At 50.3% G+C, this 22,490-nt stretch overlaps 1 protein-coding gene across 1 annotated transcript; it reads right to left on the bottom strand.

Annotated features, from left to right (window-relative positions):
• Positions 1-6,049: 6,049 nt before the first annotated feature.
• On the bottom strand, positions 6,050-20,871 carry wnt5a (wingless-type MMTV integration site family, member 5a). The gene is made up of 5 exons (XM_056302069.1): positions 20,435-20,871; positions 17,066-17,214; positions 13,952-14,199; positions 8,592-8,884; positions 6,050-6,687 (listed from the first exon to the last, which is right to left on the bottom strand). Exons 2-5 carry the CDS (start codon positions 17,200-17,202, stop codon positions 6,229-6,231), a joined length of 1,137 nt encoding a protein of 378 aa, XP_056158044.1. The 5' UTR covers positions 17,203-17,214; positions 20,435-20,871; the 3' UTR covers positions 6,050-6,228.
• Positions 20,872-22,490: the final 1,619 nt, after the last annotated feature.

Below are 22,490 nucleotides of genomic sequence, written 5' to 3'. Positions count from 1 at the left end.
TTTATGGACTTTTAAGACGATTTTCCAAAAAATGTCCCCCCTCCCCCCCCCCCCCTTTTCTCCCCAATCGTGCCCAAACCCCACTCTTCCAAGCCGTCCCAGTCGCTGCTCCGCCCCCTCTGGCGATCCGGGGAGGGCTGCAGACTACCACACACCTCCTCCCATACATGTGGAGTCGCCAGCCGCTTCTTTTCACCTGACAGTGAGGAGTTTCACCAGGGGGACGCAGCATGTGGGAGGATCACGCTACCCCCCCCCCCCCCCCCCCCCAGTTCCCCCTCCCCCCACCAAACAGGTGCCCCGACCGACCAGAGGAGGCGCTAGTGCAGCGACCAGGACACATACCCACATCCGGCTTCCCGCCCGCAGACACGGCCAACTGTGTCTGTAGGGACGCCCGACCGAGCCGGAGGCAACACGAGGGATTCGAACCGGCGATCCCCGTGTTGCTAGGCAACGGAATAGACCGCTAGGCTACCCGGACGTTTTTAAGAAATGTTATAAAAACAGAAGCCAACTTAGAAGAGGTTAAGAGACTGGGAGAATGTGTGATGAGATCGGCAGGGAGAGGCTCACTCAGACAGGCCGTCGTTCTCTTAGATAAACTACGAGACACCAAGTACAGATACCGAGGACGACACCAGCGGACGTGGCGGCCATGCGGGCCGGGCCCCCTCACCCCCTCACCGGGCGTGTTGGTGTCTGCATCCAGACCTGTGTGAAGCGGCAAAGCGCTCTCTCACTGAACCATTTCAGTGTGTGTCTGTGTGTGTGTGTGTGTGTGTGTGTGTGTGTGTGTCTGCAGCCGGCTCGCCTCCTTATCGCACCGAGACCGCAGGCGAAAAGAGACAGTATTGTTCTTTAGCATAACAGCCTTATAAATATTTACACACACGCCCGCATCCCCCGCCAATACACAGCAGATCCCAGAAGGTGAGAGTGAGATGTGGGAGGAGGGGGGATGTGGGAGGGTGAGATGGGAGGAGGGGGGATGTGGGAGGGTGAGATGGGAGGAGGGGGGATGTGGGAGGGTGAGATGGGAGGAGGGGGGATGTGGGAGGGTGAGATGGGAGGAGGGGGGATGTGGGAGGGTGAGATGGGAGGAGGGGGGATGTGGGAGGGTGAGATGGGAGGAGGGGGGATGTGGGAGGGTGAGATGGGAGGAGGGGGGATGTGGGAGGGTGAGATGGGGGGAGGGGGGATGTGGGATGGTGAGATTGGGGGGGCGGAAAAATGTCAAGATCAGATGTGCAAGTATGTTGTTAGAACATTTGGGAGTAGCCACGTCTGTTCCCCTGTGTGTGTGTGTGTGTGTGTGTGTGTGTGTGTGTGTGTGTGTGTGTGTGTGTGTGTGTGTGTGTGTGTGTGTGTGTGTGTGTGAACCCATAGTCGTACCTGTGCACCTGTGGGTTTCGGGTTTCTAACGTGTGCTGTATCTGTCTGCCATGCACCTGGTTTTCTAGTTACGCAAGTTAAAGGTTGCTGCTGCTGCTGAAGGCAGTCGAACAGAAACACAGAAGACACACAGATAGATATGTACACACACACACACACACACACACACACACACACACACACACACACTCACACACACACACACACACTTGGCCTGTTGGGCCCTTACACTGCGAGGCCCAGCGCCCACGTGAGACTTCACACCCATATAACCACTGCTGTTGACAGTAAGGTCAGCCGTATAAAACCGTAGCCGGCCCCGCTCCCTGTGCGGCTCTCCCTGCTCCTGCCTCCCTGCTCTTGCCTCCCTGCTCCTGCCTCCCGGCTCCTGCTCCTGCCTCCCTGCTCCTGCCTCCCGGCTCCTGCCTCCCGCCTCCCGGCTCCTGCTCCTGCCTCCCTGCTCCTGCCTCCCGCCTCCTGCTCCTGCCTCCCTGCGCCTGCCTCCCTGCTCCTGCCTCCCGCCTCCTGCTCCTGCCTCCCTGCGCCTGCCACCTGGCTCCTGCCTCCCGCCTCCTGCTCCTGCCTCCCTGCGCCTGCCTCCCGGCTCCTGGCTCCTGCCTCCCTGCGCCTGCCTCCCGGCTCCCGCCTCCTGCTCCTGCCTCCCTGCTCCTGCCTCCCTGCTCCTGCCTCCCCGCTCCCGCCTCCCGGCTCCTGCTCCTGCCTCCCTGCGCCTGCCTCCCGGCTCCCGCCTCCTGCTCCTGCCTCCCTGCTCCTGCCTCCCTGCTCCTGCCTCCCCGCTCCTGCCTCCCTGCTCCTGCCTCCCGGCTCCTGCCTCCCCGCTCCTGCCTCCTGGCTCCTGCCTCCCTGCTCTTCCAGTCCCCCTTCCGTCCTTACTGACCTTGTATCTCTCCCCTTCTCTCCACCTTTTTCCCTCACTGGCCCGTGTGACACCAATCAGAAATATAAACACTTGTCATGACGTAACACATTTTGTGCCAGGGCCACAAATCTCAACAGGGGTGCACACGCACACACACACACACACACACACACACACACATCCACACAAGGGGCCAATTGACAGGGTCACATATGGGATGTGCTCCTAAAGACGGTATCGTTTTACTAGTGTAAATATTAGTCAATGTCAGGACCGTTTACACAGTAACGGCAGTCCTTCCACCGCTCCACTTTTCCTTAAAGCACATTTTCTCTGCTCCTCTCTCCCTCGGGCCTCCTCCTCTCATAACCTCCACCTTATTCCGCTCCTCTTCTCTCATCCAGCCCTCCTGTAATCCCGGTTTCTCATTTCCACATCTTCTCAGCCTCTCCCCCTCCCCCACCCCACCAAGACGCGGGGCCTGGCCGTCTCCTCGGCGGGCGCCGTCCAGTTCCACGCGTCTACACGAGTCCCCGTCGTCCCGTGTCCCTGCCACAGCGGGGTTCGTCGTAGCATCAACCGGTCCGGCGTCGTCAACGTGGCGTGGACGGCTGCCCTACAACACAACCAGACTCCCCCCCCCCCCCCCCCCCCCCCCCACGGGGTCACCCGGGCTTCAGGCCATCTTCCAGAGGGTCTCCAGCGAGCCTCCTGTGCTCCGCGTCAGTCCGGGCCTGAAGACCAGCTGTCAGCCGAACTGAGTTGGACATTGTCTAACACTTTTCTTATTGTTTTGTCACAGAACCCGCCGTGGCTGAACAGCAGGGACGGAGGAGGGACGAAGACGACGACTGCTGCTGGAGCAAGGTGAGCAAAGACAAAGCTGCATCACCGTATGGATCCGCTGTTTAAATTGACGAGGCAGGAAAGAAAGGGATTCGGGTTTTCCACGGGTTTGGAAAATGGAAATCAATTAAACAAGGGTCCGTTACCACCCAGGACAAACATTAAAGGATGGGTTCACTTTTTTTTTTAAAACCTGGATTTTAAGTTGAAGTGTTGGGCATCTTGTAGAATCACACAGACAAAAAAAGAAAGGTAGCTTTGCTGAGTCTTCAACACGGTCCACCTCCTTCTCCACACAGTCCCACGGGGAAACCCATCGTCCGTTTTATTTGCATAGCCTCATATCACAAATGACACGTTAAACCTTCAAAAACCGTGGTATCTCTCCGTTCCCCAACGGCACACTAACACGAGTCCTTTTTAAGATGTTTCTTAGAAGAGGTCAGCTGAAAACCACGCTTAGCACCAAGTTAAGACCAATACATTTTAGTTTCCCAAATATTTTTTATAAATCAGCAGCGGTGTCTGTAAGGACCTGACTAATGTAGAAGGCCTTATCTATTTATTTATTATAAAAAAAACAAAACCCCTTTCTTCCCAGTTGTATCCGGCCAATTACCCCACCCTTCCGAGCCGTCCCGGTCGCTGCTCCACCCCCTCTGCCAATCCGGGGAGGGCTGCAGACTACCACATGCCTCCTCCCATACATGTGGAGTTGCCGGCCGCTTCTTCTCACCTGACCGTGAGGAGTTTCACCAGATGTAATGCGTGGGAGGATCACGCTATTCCCCCCCCCAAACAAGCTCCCCGACCGACCAGAGGGGGCGCTAGCGCAGCGACCAGGACACACACCCACATCCGGCTCCCCACCTGCAGACACGGCCAATTGTGTCTTTAGGGACGCCCGACCAAGCCGGAGGTAACATGGGGATTCGAACCGGCGATCTCCGTGTTGGTCGGCAGTGGAATAGACCGCCACGCCAGTCGGACGGACACCTGACTTTCTATTTGAGTGTGGAAACTCAGTTGGTTGAGATGTCAAGTGTAAAAAGTTCAAATCAAATCAGATTATTCAGATTAATTAAACCAGATTATGAATTAATTAATCCAGATTATAAACTAATGAAATCAGATTATAAATCATATTAATTAAATCAGATTATAAACTAATGAAATCAGATTATAAATCAGATTAATTAAATCAGATTATAAACTAATGAAATCAGATTATAAATCAGATTAATTAAATCAGATTATAAACTAATGAAATCAGATTATAAATGAAGCTGTGTGTGACTGGACTCTGAGCGTCCCGTGTTGATGCATCATGGGTTGAAGGCTGAAACGACCGACCCGCTAGACTGGGTTGAAGCCCAGCCAGAAGATTCATGAAGTGGTAAACGTGTCAGTACTGAAGGCATCAGCAGTGTTTTTGTCTTTAACAATCCTAAACGACATTTTAACGAGGCCTTGATTGGAAAAAAAGAAAAAGGGTGAACCCGTCCTTTCAGTCTGATGAAATATGTGTAAACACTTCTGCGCTGGTTTTTACGTTTGATATTTATTGAAACAAAGTAGAGCATTGATCCAATCTTTAAAAAATAACAATAACTGCTATAAAACACATTTAGCAAACCTCAAATTCAGGGAGAAGCTTATAAATACACATGTTTGGACTGACAGGTACTGACAATGCTTATTGTGTTGACTCATCACAGGGACAGTGAGCAGTAACTGAGTGGTATTAGACGTCTCTGACTTTGAAAGAAAAAAAAAACGTGAATCCTGGATGGTGGGTTGGGTGGGTGAACGGGAGTGAAGGTGGAGGAATTGGTGTTTTGGAACAATAAGGTGCATTTCCCTTTACAAAAACACAGCAAGGAGCCGAATTTGTGTGACCAAAAAAAATAAAATAATAATAATCAACAAAAAAAAAACCAGTGGAACATCCACCTACATATTGATCTATAATGTTTTTGTTTTGCGTCCTAGAAGCTTAGAGAGGGTTTGGGTAAAAGAAAATAAATACATACAATTCACTGGCTGATTGGATAGACGTACTATATACACAGAGCATGGAATATTCCTCTATCGTAACCACAACTTTGCCCATATATATTCAAACCTTGTTAAGTATAGCATAATGTTAAGTGGATAATCTGTATTAATATGGAAAAGAAGAATGTTGACTATAATATTGATATATTTGCTGAAGATGCACTGTCGTAAGAACAGCTGAACAGAGGCGTACAGATGAGTTTAGGGCCTGTGTCTCAAAAGTGCATAACGGTGGGGGGGGGGGGCTTGTCGCAGCACCAGGTGGGCGCAAAGGCTTCTGGGCCCAATCCCCCAAAACAACCCACTAGCTATATAACCCATCGTACCTTAACCTTAACCCAAGACCCCGTTCGGAGCAACAGTATACGTTGGACCTTACACAACCGATAAACGACTAACGAAAAGGGCGGGAAGGCTAGTTTTGGGGGGTGGGTTCATGAAAACACAACTAAAGACTGCAGCATGTACGCACGCACGCGCACACACACACATATATATACACACACACACACACTCACACACATACACACTCTTTGCATTACAAGTAGTTCTCAAACAACAAAAACGGGAATCACGTTGTTGACTACATCACAAATTCAACCTGTTGTCATAAGATAGGGGGCGCTGTCCGATTTCACAGTCATCGCAATCCTCTTGACTAGCCGAATGACAACGTACGTTGTGAAATAGAAATGTGGGGAGTAAAATGTGGCTGCTATTGTTCAGTCGGGTGTTTTAGGCACTTACAGGGTTAAAAGATCTGCTGATGACTGGGCCTTTAAAAAAGAATCTCAAAATAAATATATCACGATACTCTCAGTTTCTGCAGACATAGGATTTCTTTTTGAAAACTAAAAAAAGGAGCAAAGAGTCTTTTTGCATCGGTATAATTGTTTAACTCTATAAATATAATTTATATAGTTTTTTTTTCTTTCTTCCTTTCTCTCTCTCTGTGTTCGACTCCTTTGTTCCTCTGCTCATAGAGACTCAAAAGACGAGTGCGCCCCTCGTTCACAAACAGACAACGCTTCTCTTCCTCCTCCTCCTCCTCACTTGCAGACGAACTGGTCTACGATTTTGGTGCAGCGTTTGCACTTGACGTAGCAGCACCAGTGGAACTTGCAGTGGCAGCGCTCCACGATCTGGGCCTTGTACTGGTCGTAGCCGCGGCCGCAGCACATGAGCTCGCAGCCGTCCATGCCCTCGGACGTCTTGTTGCAGAGGCGCCCCACGGTGCCCAGGGAGCCCGTGCTGTGGTTCCACAGGCAGTAGTCCGGGCTGGACTCGATGTACACCAGGTCGTGACTGGTTGGCGGGTTGAACTTGCTGTGCATCTGCACCAGCTTGCCCCGCGTGTTGAGCTTCATGGCGGCAGCGCTGTCGTACTTCTCCTTTAGCGCGTCGCCCACCTTGCGGAAGTCGGCCAGCTGCAGCCAGCAGGTCTTCAGGCTGCAGGAGCCCGACACGCCGTGGCACTTGCAGGACACGTGGGCGAGGTCTGACACCATCTGCAAGACAGGAGAAACGTGGCAGTCAGTGAAACAGGTAGACAGTCAAGATGTTAAGAGATAATACCATCTTTTTTATAACCTGGGAACTAATCACTTGTAGTTTTCGGCATTGTTTTGGAGATTTTGGACACTGGACCACTGCTGGACTCAACAACAACAAACCCCCCTAGTGTCTCAGACTGTGTCCATGATTGTCCGTCATCTATGACTTCTCTGTTGTGCTGGCCGGCTAGTATCTGGATGGTTACTATTACCTATGGTAAGGACAGGCTGCTACTTCCCGCAGGTTGAACCAGGAAGTAGATCAGCGATGTCATCCACCACTGACAATTTTTGACATTTTAGATAACTTCCAACTTTCATTTTCACTTCCAAATATACGGTTTAGATAACTGGATAATTAGGTTAAATTTGGCTTATTGAAACAAGTCTGACGCTCGTGGTCAGTTGTCCCATAAGACACCGTTGTAAAGCTGAGTCCAGCGATGGTCCCGACCCAAATCTAGAAAAAGAAGCTGGTGAGTAAAACGTTACAACTAATATACATAATGGTAAAAAAAAAACTGCCAAAATAAGACCTAGCTTGTAAGAAATAAAATAATGAATAAAGGCATTATTATTTTTATTTTTTATCCGGCCAATTACCCCACTCTTCCCTGTCGCTGCTCCACCCCCTCTGCTGATCTGGGGGGGCTGCAGACTACCACGTCTCCTCCCGATACATGTGGAGTCGCCAGCCGCTTCTTTTCACCTGACAGCGAGGAGTTTCACCTGGGGGACGTAGCGCATGGGAGGGTCACGCTATTCCCCCCAGTTTCCCCTCCCCCCTGAACAGGCGCCCCGACCAACCAAAGGAGGCGCTAGTGCAGCAACCAGGACACACCCACATCCGGCTTCCCACCCGCGATCCCCATGTTGGTAGGCAACGGAATAGACCGCCACACTACCCGGATGCCCAAGGCTTTATTCTTTAACATCATCCCCTCTGACAACAGATGTAATCCCTGCACGGGATCTACACTCGCCACCAGAATGCTCTCCCACTGTGTTTTCTGGCTGTAAGTTAAAATGGGTATAAATACCCTGAACACGGTGAGTTCAATGCCATGTACCCTTCAAAATATTAACGTCATGCATAACTTACACAGTTCTGTACAGTGTGCATGTAAACTGAAGTTCAAGTCTACAAGACGTCGTTCTTATTCCCAGCTAGTCCAATATTAGAATCTGTGTGTGTGTGTGTGTGTGTACACACGTATATACGCTCATTTCTATCTGCACAATGCCCCCCAGTGACTTCATAGGCATCACTACGTCATAGGGAGGACCCCGTGATCCTCCCCATGTCTCCGACAGCGAGCCCAACAAAGCGCTGTCCGCGCGGCCGTCCAGCTTGAGAGAGGGGTAGCCTGGCAGTGGCCGTCTGGCAGCCTGTTTCCTTTGAGGCTGTTTCAAGGCGATTGGAACAGACTACAAACTCCTCCAGCCGACTCCCATGATCCCATCTCGCCCACAGATCAAAGCCCCGGGAGTGGTGGGTGGGGTGGAGCGGGGGCGACATAGCTGTTTCACAGATGATCAACAGATAGAGCGTTCAAACTGATTGACCTGGATTCTTTCACTTCAAAATGCTGTCTGGCGTTTTCCATCACTCACTGCCCTGGCACTGACTACACACCGCAGTCTGGTGTTTTCCCGTCTTCGCTACTTGTCTCACGAAATGCTATTGAGAAAAAGATTAGGAATCCGCTCACTGGACGTTTCCTATTTGGGTGTGTGTGTACTCTGTCTCTGTGTATATGTGATAGTGTATATGTATGTTTGTGTTAGTCTGTATATTTGTGGTGTGTGTGTGTGTTGTGTGTGTGAAGTGCATGCACACTTCTGGTCATCTAGCCTACCCTCCGTCCTGCCTCGTTGTTGTGGAGATTCATCATCACCCGGGCGCTCTCAGGTGTGCCTTTGGTAACGCCCTTCTCCCGCTCGCGGGCGTCCACAAACTCCTTGGAGAACCGGTAGCCGTAGTTGAGGTTGTCGCCGCAGCCGCCCCATAGCCAGTCCCGGGGCAGGTCTTTGGGGCGAGCCGCACGGCTGCACCCACAGCTGGACAGCTCCCCCTCTCTGCAGGCGCGGCTCACTGCGTTCACCATGCCTGCCGCGCCGATGGCGTAAGTGAACGCGGTCTCTCTGCTGCCTGCGAACACACACACACACACACAGGCTGTGTCAGTTGCAGCACGGAGATGGAGAGGTCGCTCAGAGAGGCTGTCAAAATGTGGAGTATTTGAAGGATAATTCTGTTTTCTTTTCCAGCCTGGGTCATATTGATTGATATCAGCTAACCGCGGGCTTTATTTGGAGAATGTAGGCACGGGACCACCGCCGGACTCAGCTTTACAATGATGTATGAAGGGACAACTGAACATGACTTGTCAGACATGTTTCAACAAATCCAGCTCAACCCAATTACACCCATAATATTTGTATAAATGTTCAGCTGCTGCAGCAGATTTACACGATAGCGTGTGGAAAGTGAGCCACGTACGCTACAAACGAAACCCGCGTGCATGCGTGGATGCCTACGGCAAGGGCAGGCTGCTCATTCCTGCAAGCTGAAGGTCAGCAGTGTCCTCCACCACTGATAATAGGGGACATTTCCAGTAGCAACTTTCACTTTTACTTCCAAATCCGTGGTTCAGATAATCGGGCTAAATTGGACTTGCTGAGACATGTCTGACGCTCGTGTTCAGCTGTCCCATAAGACACCATTGTAAAGCTGAGGTGGTCCCGTGTCCAAAATCTACAAAATGAAGCAGGTGAGTAAAATGTTATGTGTGAACAATGGCCGACACGGTGAAAATGAAACCAGTGTTGTTAAAAAGACAAAACTGAATTATCTGTGAAGTCTTGACGAACCCCCCGTTTCTCCCCGATTGTATCCAGCCAATTACCCCACTCTTCCGAGCCGTCCCGGTCGCTGCTCCACCCCCCTCTGCCGATCCGGGGAGGGCTGCAGACTACCAGAGGTGGAAAAACCCGGTCCAGAAAGTAAAAACCCTAACTGTGTCTTTACTCCACCCATGTACTAAACCATCAGATTGCACTGACTAGTTTCCCAAATTAGCTGGTTTAATACATGGATGGAGTAAAGACACGGTTAGGGTTTTTACTTTCTGGACCGGGTTTTTCCACCTCTGCAGACTACCACACGCCTCCCATACATGTGGAGTCGCCAGCCGCTTCTTTTCACCTGACAGTGAGGAGTTTCACCAGGGGGACGTAGCATGTGGAAGGATCACGCTGTTCCCCCCAGTTCCCCCTCCACCCCGAAAAGGCGCCCTGATCGACCAGAGGAGGCGCTAGTGCAGCGACCAAGACACACCCCCACATCTGGCTTCCCGCCCGCAGACACGGCCAATTGTGTCTGTAGGGACGCTGACCAAGCCGGAGGTAACCAGAGTCAGAAATACTTTATTCATCCCTGAGGGGAAATTGGGTCCTATTACAGACCGTCTAACGTGGGGATTCGAACGGGCGATCCCCGTGTTGGTAGGCAACAGAACAGATCGCTACGCCACCCGGACGCCCAAAGTCTTGACAAATCTTGCTCAGTTGGCTTCAGTGTTGTATGTCATACACATGTGAAGTTGCTGTTGGATTCTCTGTGCCATGTGGTGAAATGAAGGTGTAGGAGACGGGTCAGGCTTAGGTCACATCATATTTCTAGTCAAGAGTTGTACATGATTACTGACAAGTGGCCAGAGAGACACAACACAAACGGGTCACAGAAATCTCCTTCAACAAGTTTCTTCTTCCAAACGACCGGTGAGACGAGCATCGTCTCTGTATCTGTCATGGTCGATTCTGTCTATAGTGAGCCCCCATCGCCTCTTCCCCTTTTCCCCTTCTGACATTTCCTCTGGAGACTGAGAGGTCATTTTACACAAACGTTACACACACTAATGTGTCTCTTGCCATCCCTAACTTCTCGTTCTCCATAAAAAAACAAAAAGCAGGCGAAATGGGCTTCAATTTAGGAGAACTTGAGATGGGGTGATAGAGCTAGCACTGGAAATAAAGCAAAAATAAAGTCCATATGATGGTGAAGAAGGGGGCCATAACAACAAACTAAAGGCACAGCTCATTTACCTGCCGAGGAAGACCCATAGAGAGCCAACTGCAACGACAATAACAGATATGCAGAGAGAGAGAGAGAGAGAGAGAGATAAGTCAAGAGGAAGACATTAAAGATGCTATAAGGAGTCTTTCACTGGTTATTTATCAGGATCAGTTTAATTTTGCTGCTATATTCTGTTCCCTATGACTGACATGAGCAAATAACACCATGGTTGAGAAGATTAGATATTGTTATTTAACGAGTCCAGTTGCCTGTCTGCAGGTCGGATTCCCCACGAAATCTGACAGAAGGATTTACGGCGAGCAGACGGCATACACAGCCACAATTAGAGCTACGTTACCTCATGGCTGTATATCTTGCAAACAGCTGTTCTTCCAAAACACCACCACATCTCTCACTCCGCTCCACAAAACAAATGCACCAGCTACCAGAGGCTGAACGGAGACGTTTGACTGACTGATTGAATGACTTGTTTACCGTGCTTTCGGAAATTCATCGTGTGCGTTACAGCAGTCGTCAGATAAACAACGAGCAATTACCATAAGACCAATAACGGCAACAAGCACTACATACAGTAGCATATAATAGTCTGTAGTATAACACAAATAAAACAAGCACTACATACAGTAGTATAATAATAGTCTGTAGTATAACACAAATAAAACAAGCACTACATACTGTAGTATAATAATAGTCTGTAGTATAACACAAATAAAACAAGCACTACATACAGTAGTATAACACAAATAAAACAAGCACTACATACAGTAGTATAATAATAGTTTTTGCGACAGTGAAGTTGTTCTGCTAAATGCAACAACTTTTGTCCACATCGCTGTGTAAATCCAGAACTCGTACAAGACATTCTCATCCCATGGTGTCACATACTGACACGACTGACAAAGCATCACTATTTTGGCATGGAGGATACCTTCTGGCACCTGTGTGAGACACGGCAGATTTCCCATAGACTCCAGTGCAGAACTTCCACCCTGATTTGTGAATATTTATCATGTAGATGTCACACGGACGTGAACATGGGCTCCCTCCTAGCAGCTTTACAGATTCAGCCCGGTGATTTTAATTCAGCAAGACAAGTTTATAGTGTAATAATGTTAGCAGAGTCAGTCCTTCATCTTTAGAAGTATCCGTCCGGTTTGTTATAACGGTTCGTGCCGCCTCTCTCAACACAGACACTTCTCAGCGGGTCAAGTTCACAAGAGTCTTTATTGATAGCTAGCTAGCTCGCTAACTAGCATGATGTTGCTAGGCAACTATTCCAAAACAGACCAACTGGCAGACTGATAATAATTCATTGAGTGTCCAATCAAATTGGAGTATTAGATTATGTCATTTGTTACCAGAAGGCGATTGGTTTTCTGAAACGGTGTAATTGTGCCGACAACCAGGAGGAGAGTTTCTCAAGGAGCTTTAGTCACATTTTCTGACTTTTCTTTTTACTATTTTGGGAAACTTTACATCAGCCACCCTTCTGTTGAAAAATGTGAAATTGGAAAACATGATTTTCATACGACTGAATCTTAAAGCTAAAAAAAGGAAGCAGAGTGGGAAATGGGACAAAAATCATACAAAAATAGATTATAAGGAGGAAGAGAATGATGGAGAGGAGGGGAGACAGTTAAAGAGACGTATTAGAAGCGGTGTCTGAACGCTGTCCAGATGGGAAGCGCTGGCGGCTGCAGCGGGGTCGACAAGAGTGGGGTGGGGTGGAGTGAGGGGGTTATTAGTCTAAGTCCGGCTTCAAAACCAGCCAAAGGAGATTGGCCTAATAGTGGACCTGTGGACAGACGAGCTGTCGTCTCCCACGCCGCTGCCGCCTCCTCCAGCCCCTACAGTGCTCCCCCTGGCCCCGCTCCTCCTGCTCCCACCCATCACTAGGCTCGCCAAGTCAGGGCAGGGGGGCTCCGACTCCCCTCTCCCGGAGCTCAGCCCTAAATCACCAGTGGCGGCCTGGGCCAGCAGACTGAGAGACACAGGTACAAATGTGGGGTGAGGGTGGGGAGGGGCGCAGAGAGAGAGAGAGAGAGAGAGAGAGAGAAGGAATGGGAGCTCTGTTGTTGCCGAGGTTTCTATGAAGACCGATCTGTTCACGGGACAATCCGGGACACCCTGAACACAAACCCCTTTTAAACACCGAGGTATCCCCCACCCCCACCCCCGACACGCATATACACAAAGGTTTGTGATTTGCACAAATATACACAAACACGCATTAAATGTGCACAGACTCACACAAGCACACACCGGGCTCTGTTTTTGTTACTGAAAGGACTTTGGAGGAAGCCTGTAATGTTGACACCACAAGTGATAACTGCTACCACTTGTGGTATTAACATAACGGGCTTGTGTGAGTTTTCGCTGCACAGCCGATAGGCCCAGAACAGCCCCTGCCATCAGCCCAACACTGGCAAGCTGTACTTTGAGTGTAATTGGACTGGAAAGTTATGATTGATAAATGCCAACGCTAAACCACCTTTACACTGGCCCCTGCAGCGAAGGCAAACATCCAAAGCACAGTTCCAAAAAAAAAAGTCAAAATGATAGGACTCAAGGCTGGAATTTACTCTTAGGAGAGGACTGTAAAGCACTAGATCCTTCCACGTGAGATATGAGCACACGTATACACACACATATAATGCAGAGTATAATCTTTGACAAGGTGATGTATCGGTGCATACACTCACTACACTCCCATTAGCTGTAAATACAGGGCAGCCCAAGTGCAGTGTGTGTGTGTGTGTGTGTGTGTGTGTGTGTGTGTGAGAGAGTGAGAGAGAGAGAGAGAGATTGTCTCCCATTCATCTGAGGGAAAAGCAGACACCCCCACCCCCCCACCCCCAAACCATGTCGGAGGCTGGTCTCGCAGGCCAAAGCCACATGTGATTTATCCACCGACCTCACCCACCAACTATTCCCTCCACACAGCTGCTCAGAATCAGCAGCCCCATACACTGGAGACAAAGAGAGACAGAAACATAAAGAAAACACACACACACACACACACACACAAAGAATCCAAATAACAACCGTGTGTGTGAGTGTGTGTGCACATAAAGAGTGAGCGGTGCTTCACGGAGCGGCGTCTCCCGGCCCACATCTTACCGATATGCATGACCTGTCCAAAAACGGAGGAGTTGTCCACGGTGCTGCAGTTCCAGCGCCGGTGTCTGAACTGGTACTGGCACTCCCGGATGCTGGTCTTGGCGCCCTCGCTGATGTACTGCATGTGGTCCTGGTAGAGCTGGCACAGCTTCTTCTGGCCCGGCGAGAGCCCCGCCAGCTGGCTGCACAGAGGCTGGGCGCCGATGATGTAGGCCTCTGGGATGAGCATAGGGTTCATGGCTAGAGACCTGGAGGAAGAAGGGGGCGGGGGGGGGGGGCGGGGAGGAGGAGACGAGCAAGAGGGAGGAAAAATAATGCAGGTGAGGAAATGTAAGTAAAGGCGGTAAAAGAACAGCAGCGAAGAGCAACGCTGAAGAGCCGCAAGCAAAAACAACAGGAGAGGCGCGAGTCGGGCTCGAACGTACGTGATCTATATTGTGTTTCTCAGAGGGGGAGTTTGGCCGACTAGCACAACACGCAAAACGAAAGTCGAGCTCGTCTATCAGTTTCTGACAGGCTCGCTCTCCTCTGTGAAGTGCAAGTATTTCCTGACCGTCGGTCCCTCACGACCAGTTCCACCCGCCGAACACACACACACGCCCGCCGCTGAAACGGGATCCGCGCCGCTCGCGGAGGCCAAACGAGAATAATGGAGCTCAACAATCCGCCCCGTTTAAATATACTGTGTGTGTGTGTGTGTGTGTGTGTGCGAGACTGTACCGACCAACTTCCTGTGATGAATCTGTTCAGTTCTGATTATTTACCGTGATTTTTTTTTTTAATGTCATATTTCATTTTCATTAACGTCCGACTCTGCCGTACGAGCCGTTGTGCAAACCGGGATACTGCTCGTGTCCTTTCAGTTGCACCTAATAAATCTGACGAGATATTCAAACAATGAGCAGTTTTATATTTGGAGTGCGTCTTTTTTTTTTTCCCTTTCCCTCCCATTTTAATAGCAGAGGTCGACGCGTCCAGCCGGTCACCTTGCAGAAACTGCAGCGGGCACGTACGAGTTTTCTCTTCTTGTGCCGTCCGGTTTTTTTTTTAGATGGCGAGTTTTTTCGGGTCTTCAAATATACAAAGAGAGCGAGCGAGCGAGGGAGAGAGAGAGAGACAGAGAGACGGACAGAGAGACGGACAGAGAGACCGAGCATCTGGTTCCAGGCCACAGGACAATTAGAGCGGCCCATCCCTGAGCCCCAAGAGAGAGACAATTAGCCCCCAGTGTAACCTGATCGACTGGGGAAACTCAGCAACAAGGGAACACAGTGTGTGTGTGTGTGTGTGTGTGTGTGTGTGTGTGTGTGTGTGTGCGTGCACTGTTTTTTTTTTTGCACATGTGCAAACTTAGACACACACACACACACACAAACACGCCCCCCCCCCCTCGACACCCCCCACCCACCCCCACCCCGCTCGCCAGCAGACAGCGGCTCACTCACTGTGACACCCTAAATCATTTACACCTGTGCGCTCTCCCCGGGAGGAAACTGAAACACACACTCATATTATACTTAACGCTCCCGGCCCGGCCCTCCAGAAGGTCTGCAACAACACGCCGCTTCTTTAGCCGGGCCCACGGCCGGAGAGAAACCGACTTAACGCTCGCGTCGGCTCAAAATAAACTGAAGTGCGGAGCAATAATTTTCTTGTCAAATTAAAAAAAAAAAAAAAAAAAGGTTTAAATTCTCCACAACCGTTATTTTGGCAGAATTCGGCTGTCGGCAGCGACGGCGTGACGCTGGCTTTGGTCCACCGCTAGTCGATCACATATCTGATTTAAATCAAGAGTCTTCAGCGGGCCGCTCGTGTCTCCATCCTCGGCTTCGTACCCCACCGAGTGCACACGCACACACACACACACACACACACACAGTTAAGTGCTATAATTGTGTTTTAAGTGTGTATTTGTATGGGAATGGGTAAGCAGTCCATCAGAACTCGTGTGTATGTGTGTGACCAACACTGTTTAATGTAGACACACACACACACAAACACAGACGTGGCGGTGCTTTGCACACATTTTGGGCGCAGGCGGAGAAACTGCAGCATCTCGTGTTCTGCACAACGCTGCTGACTTTGAAACGGAGCGTTAAGAAAAAGGAGGTGTCCCCGAGAGTTAATGTGCTGCAGTCTGCGTGCTGTGTTACCACCTACAGTGTGCAGGGAGACTCAAACTGAGCTCATTTAGCAAACGCACACACACATTTGTATGCCCATGCAAATGTGTGTGCACGCACACACTCATGCATGGGCATACAAATGTGTGTGCGCGCACACACACAACTCTAAAGCTGCACTTGGTAAAAGATTTCAATAAATACAACAAACACAGAAGCTTCTACTTGACGTGTTTTATCTCTTTTCATAAGGCTTGTGGCTGCTACCAGCCCAGGTATTATTAATTTGTGAGCCTTTTCATATTCTCTCCAAAATACTTCTATATGGTCAAAATACTTCTATATAGTCAAAATACTTCCATATAGTCAAAATACTTCTATATAGTCAAAATACTTCTATATAGTCAAAATACTTCCATATAGTCAAAATACTTCTATATAGTCAAAATACTTCCATATGGTCAAAATACTTCTATATAGTCAAAATACTTCTATATAGTCAAAATACTTCCATATGGTCAAAATACTTCTATATGGTCAAAATACTTCTATATAGTCAAAATACTTCTATATAGTCAAAATACTTCCATATGGTCAAAATACTTCTATATGGTCAAAATACTTCTATATAGTCAAAATACTTCTATATGGTCAAAATACTTCCATATGGTCAAAATACTTCTATATGGTCAAAATACTTCTATATAGTCAAAATACTTCTATATGGTCAAAATACTTCCATATAGTCAAACTACTTCTATATATTCCCTTTCTATATCGCCTCCAACAGTTACCACAATCCGCTGGTTAAAGCGAGCCACCCCCAAATTCTCCTAACACAGAAATGCCCCTCTAAACCTTTAAGTCTATCTTAGCCTGTTCTTCTAAACACGCAAAAGGACGCACACACACACACACACACACACACACACACACACACACACACACACACACACACACACCAAACCAGCGGAGGGTCCGGGATACGTACCACCATGAGTTGGCCTCCACCACCGCCCGCATTAGCAGAGTAAAGAGTGTGAGGGCAAAGACACAGTGTCTGGAGTCCAGCACTACGCCCGAGGGCACGCGGGCAGCCCGGCACACACAGCCCACACCCAGGTTCATACTGCCACGGATCTGGAGAGAGAGAGAGAGAGAGAGCACAGGAGCCGGTCAGCGTGTGTGGAGGTTTGTTTTTACCCACACAGCAACACACATATTTAACTGATCTGCACAGCGTGCCAGAGGAAGACACATGTCAAAGGTCTGAAATACAATAAAGAGATTATTTTACACACACACACACACACACACACACACCCACACACAGGTCTGTTCATGCCACATATGTGTGTGTACACGTATGAGACTGCGTTGCGTGTCTTGTTCAGCTATATTTGTGAGGACTAATTTCAGCTTTGAACCACAAGAGTGGGGACGTTTTTGCAAAGTTGGGACATGTTGGGAAGTCCTCACTTCTGTAAGGGCCTGTTTTAGGACCAGGACTTGGGTTTAGGGTTAAAGTTGGGGTTAGCATTAGGTCAAGGCTCGGCACGTAGTCCTGACGGCTCAGATTAAGGGGGTAGTGAATGAATGTAGTTGAGGACGGTCCTCACACGTAAAGGCGTGGAGGATAACGGGGTGTGTGTGTGGGTGTGTGTGTGTGTTGTGAGTCATCGGTGCTTGCGGATGAGGAAAGTCATTTGCAGGAGTGTGAGTCACATCAGACTGATGGACACGACGAGCTTCCAACATCCCGAGCGGACACATTCCCACCGGACGTTCACTTTATTCCGAGCCGGAGGAGAGGAGGGGAGGAGAGGAGAGGGGAGGAGAGGGGAGGAGGAGAGGAGGGAGCAGAGCCATTTGAATTGATCACTACAGCAACATTACCCTCACAGCGTCGTTATGAGTTCAGCAATACCCATTGTGGACCACTGCTACATATTTAACATATTAAAGGGTTTGATGAAAAGATAAAATCCCTTCAAAATAAAATCCCTCACATGTGTTGACACGGCGACATTTAAACATGTTTTACTGTGAAAATCACAATTTCACACCAATGTGCAAAATCCCTCGATTACTATTATCATTAATTAATAACAATTATTATTGTTAATATGTACACGCGCTGCCTTGTTTAATTTGCACGAAACGAGTTAATTGGGAAACGAGTGGGACGCGGCTGCTTTTCCGTTGCGCGTGTGAAAAGTAACGAGCGCCGTCATTCCTTCACGTGCAACAAATTATAAACGTGTGATATTTTAATCCATATTCATTTTTTTATATATATTCTGCAAAATGATTCCTAATTTATATGAAAAACAATTACTTTTCAAGCAATAATGGCTACAATTATTTGACTTTAATTTGTCAGTTCCGGTCAGTCCTCAACATCGTTACGTCGCTTTGCTCTTTAGTGGAATTAAGGCAAGCGCTGCACGTGCCGATGAGGCTGCCGACGCCTCCGCCAACCAAACCCGAGGGGGACGTGAAGAGTCCGGAACAGCAGCAGAACCAGTCCCGCGTGAGTACGCGTGCAGCGTGTAGAGCGAGCGCACTAATTAGTCCGGATCATCTGCTCGCTCGCGTTGTGTGGTGACTAGATGAGTCGACTCCGGGTTCGGCTCTTTGAGCAGGTTCCGTATCGGGCCTGAGGGGATCCGCTTTGTCTCGACGCGTATTTTCCAACACCAACACTTGGGTCGTTTTAAAGCGTTTCTGGTTAAAACTCGTTACAGAGAGGCCAGTTCGCCGTCACCCAGCACGCGCGCGCTTTATGCGTGCGCGCGGTGCCTCAGGTGAGGCTGGCACGTTAACCCCTACACAGGCCGCGCGTGCTGCCGGTCGTTCTTTACCTTTCTTCTTCTGCGGTTTTATTCCCCTTTATTTATTTACGTCCATCTCACTCTCCGGCGCGAGACCTCGCATCCCGTAGTTAAGCGTTTTTGCGTGGGGGCGCGCTCCCGTCCCTGGCGTCGGGCACGCGCTCCGTGACCTCTGAGAAAGGGTTTGACCCGAAGTGGCGAGACGGGCGACGGCCGACGCCGCGCGGCCTCGGCCTGGAAACACGGAGACGTGATTAAGGAAAACTGCAGGAGACGTCGGAGAAACCTGGACCGGCGCAGAGAAACCTGGACCAGTGCAGAGAAACCTGGACCGGCGCAGAGAAACCTGGACCAGTGCAGAGAAACCTGGACCGGCGCAGAGAAACCTGGACCAGTGCAGAGAAACCTGGACCGGCACAGAGAAACCTGGACCAGTACAGAGAAACCTCGACAAGCACAGGAAAACCTGGACCAGTGCAGAGAAACCTGGACCGGCACAGAGAAACCTGGACCAGCACAGAAAAACCTGGACCAGTGCAGAGAAACCTGGACCGGCACAGAGAAACCTGCACCAGTGCAGAGAAACCTGGACTGGCACAGAGAAACCTGGACCGGCACAGAGAAACCTGGACCGGCGCAGAGAAACCTGGACCAGCACAGAGAAACCTGGACCGGCACAGTGAAACGTGTCGTCTAAGTGAACAGCTGCCCTTAGCTTATTTTACTTTAATCCACACACGAGCCGAGACGAAGGCTGTCAATCAACGTTTCTACAATGAGTTGGGTGGTGTTCTAGCTGGGCCGTTTGGGTTTGTGACGAGCTGGGCCTGGAACCGGATTCTTATTAAACCGACCTTCACCACCTGACGACACGCGGATCAATTAAAAGATGATTTTATGTGACGCGTTTTCATCGGTTATCAATCAGCCCCCCGACTCGACACGGAGACGAGGGAAACAGGAAGCGGCGCGGCTTTCCTCTGGACCACGACTTGCTGAGCCAAGACCAGGACGCCGAGGTGTGACGTCACCGAGCCGGTCTTTAGACGGCAGACGTGCTGTGCAGGACCTATGACGACATGCTGAACATCTTCTGCAACCGCCAGACACACCGGGCACACGTGCGGCCATCCAACAGAACAGCTCGATCCTGTCCTGACGCCTGGCGGCCAGCAGGGGGAGACAGCGACCAGCAGACAAGCACGGCACGCCGCCTGGCTAATAGAGAAGGCGATCAACGGTAAAAAGTGGCCCGGGACGTGAGTTTAAATTGATGGGTTGCAAATAAATGTAACGTGGGAAACTTTTTATTTCTTCTTCTTCTTCGTCTTTTTTTTTTTTTTTTACAGTGAAGGCGCGCGACGTCGCTCGGCATGTGGCTCTCGTCAATGCTGCACACATGCACATCTGTCACCAGAACATGTTGACAAAAGATGACAACCATTAAAGAGAAAGTCATGAAAAACAAAGGGTGAATGTGGCAGGAGCAGAAGGACTCGGCCGAGAGGCCTAAATGAAGTACTCACCAGAGAGCTCAGTCCGCTACAAGCTGTAATCCACTTTGGGCAGTCGGGATCAAACCAATAGTAATTCCAGTGCTGGCCAGGTAGGCGTCAAGTATTCACGTCCCGCTTTGCGATTCGACTTTTTTTTGTTTTTTTTTATTTCTTTATTTTTTTTTTATCCAGATGTGCCGCGAGTCAGTCAGACCAGCTGCAGCGTCGCTGGGTCGGGCTCCGTCTGCACAACACGGCCGATGCGCTCCGAGCGCCCCGCAGCACGGCGCTCACACAGCGGACTGTTTACAAGGTCCAGAACCGACGGCGGCTTCTCGCCGGGCCGGAGCTTTATTAGGATGTGGTGCAGGAGGCACCAGGCGGGGACGCCAACCCGTCCACCCTGCGGCCCCTGCAGAGACGGGAGCTGTCTAAACCCCGCGCTTTAAAACGGGAAAGTGGACTACTTTTTTTTTTCTTCTTCTCGCATTCGAGGAGGAGGAGGAGGAGGGGGAAAAAAAGAGGCCTCGGATTAAAATAAAAAGATGTGTTTTTTTGGGGGGCTGAAACTAGAGGACACGCAGCGGATTTACGAGACGATGAGCTCCAGCCGTTCACACCTCCGGCTCAGTCGTACCTGCGGAAGCCTCCGCGCGGGAATCCTGTCCGCGAGCGGCCCGTCAGCTCGCGCTCCATGCTGCGCACAACGAGCGCCGACTTTCAAAAAATCCCGTCGCTCGAATCAACAAGTCTCCCGACGCCCCGGGGGGACACCACACGCGTCGCCCGGGCCGCAAAACACACACGCACACACACACACGCAACAACTGATGGGCTCAAAGGCGCCGGAAAAGCGTTTGGGTTTTTTTGTTTTTTCTAGAAGGGCAACCTCCACGCGGTGCGGTGCAGAGCGCGCGCCGTGCCGACCCGTGAGGAGGTGGGGGGGAGGTGAAGCGACGGGACGGGCTCGGGGGGAGCGTCGTCCTTTCCAAACCGCGCCGACCAGCTGAGACGCCGCCGCTTAATGAACACCGGTCTCCTCTTGTCTCCTCTGTTGTCACCTGCCCGGCTGCCTCCTTCTCTCTCCTCTGTGTGTCTCTCCCTCCCTCCCTCTCTGTCTCCCTCTCTCAGACTGGCGAACCACCGAAGGGATGCGCGGCGCAAAACTTTATGATGGCGCATGCGCCCCAGAGCTCACTTTTTTTTTTATATTCTAGTCACCAACTTTTCCCAAAAAAAAAAAACGAAGAATGCGGAGCAGAAAAGGGGAGTTGACTCGGAATTCGAGTCTAGGTGAAATTGTAAAAGGGGAGAGAGAGAGAGAGAGAGAGAGAGAGGAAGGGAGGGGGAGAGAGAGAGACCGAGACAGAGAGGGAGAGAGAGAGAGAGACAGAGAGAGGGAGAGATGGAGAGAGAGAGAGGGAGAGAGAAGGAGAGAGAGAGGGAGAGAGAGAGAGAAAGAGGGAGAGACAGAGAGAGATGGAGAGAGAGAGAGGGAGGGAGAGAGAAGGAGAGAGAGAGAGAGAAAGAGGGAGAGAGGGAGGGAGAGAGAGGGAGGGAGAGAGGAGAGAGAGAAAGAGGGAGGGAGAGAGAGAGGGAGGGAGAGAGAGGGGGGGAGGGAGGGAGAGAGGGGGGAGGGAGGGCGGAACGGGGCTGTAACCAAACAAGCGTCTCTATTACCTAAAATAAACGTATAAAGCACCCGCGGCTATTACCGCATCCACGCCAGAGGAGAGTGGAGATTTTCAGTCTGTAGCAGGTCGAGTTACCGACTATGTCAAATCAGGACCAGCGGGCCTGTGACCGTCAGCATTACCGTCATTTACACTAATCATTATTTTATGGTACATTATCTCCAACACGCGGGAATGATCCGCGGACATTAAGACGAACAGACGCGATGACAAGCGCCATGAGGGGCGCAACGCCTCCCGGTTGTGACCCCCCCCCCCCCGCCGCACCGAGGGCATCCGAGAGGGCGAGAAAGCCTCGCTGTTTTCCTTCGGGCTGCACGGACTTTCTCCCGGATAGAGAAAACAGATAGAATAACACGCGGCTATAAAGAGGTTAAGGAATGCTAATACAC

This window comes from Lampris incognitus, unplaced genomic scaffold, assembly GCF_029633865.1.
Source record: "Lampris incognitus isolate fLamInc1 unplaced genomic scaffold, fLamInc1.hap2 scaffold_426, whole genome shotgun sequence".
Taxonomy (NCBI): Eukaryota; Metazoa; Chordata; class Actinopteri; order Lampriformes; family Lampridae; genus Lampris; species Lampris incognitus.
The sequence above is the reverse complement of the archived record's forward strand: the minus strand, read 5'-3'. Positions and strand labels throughout refer to the sequence as shown.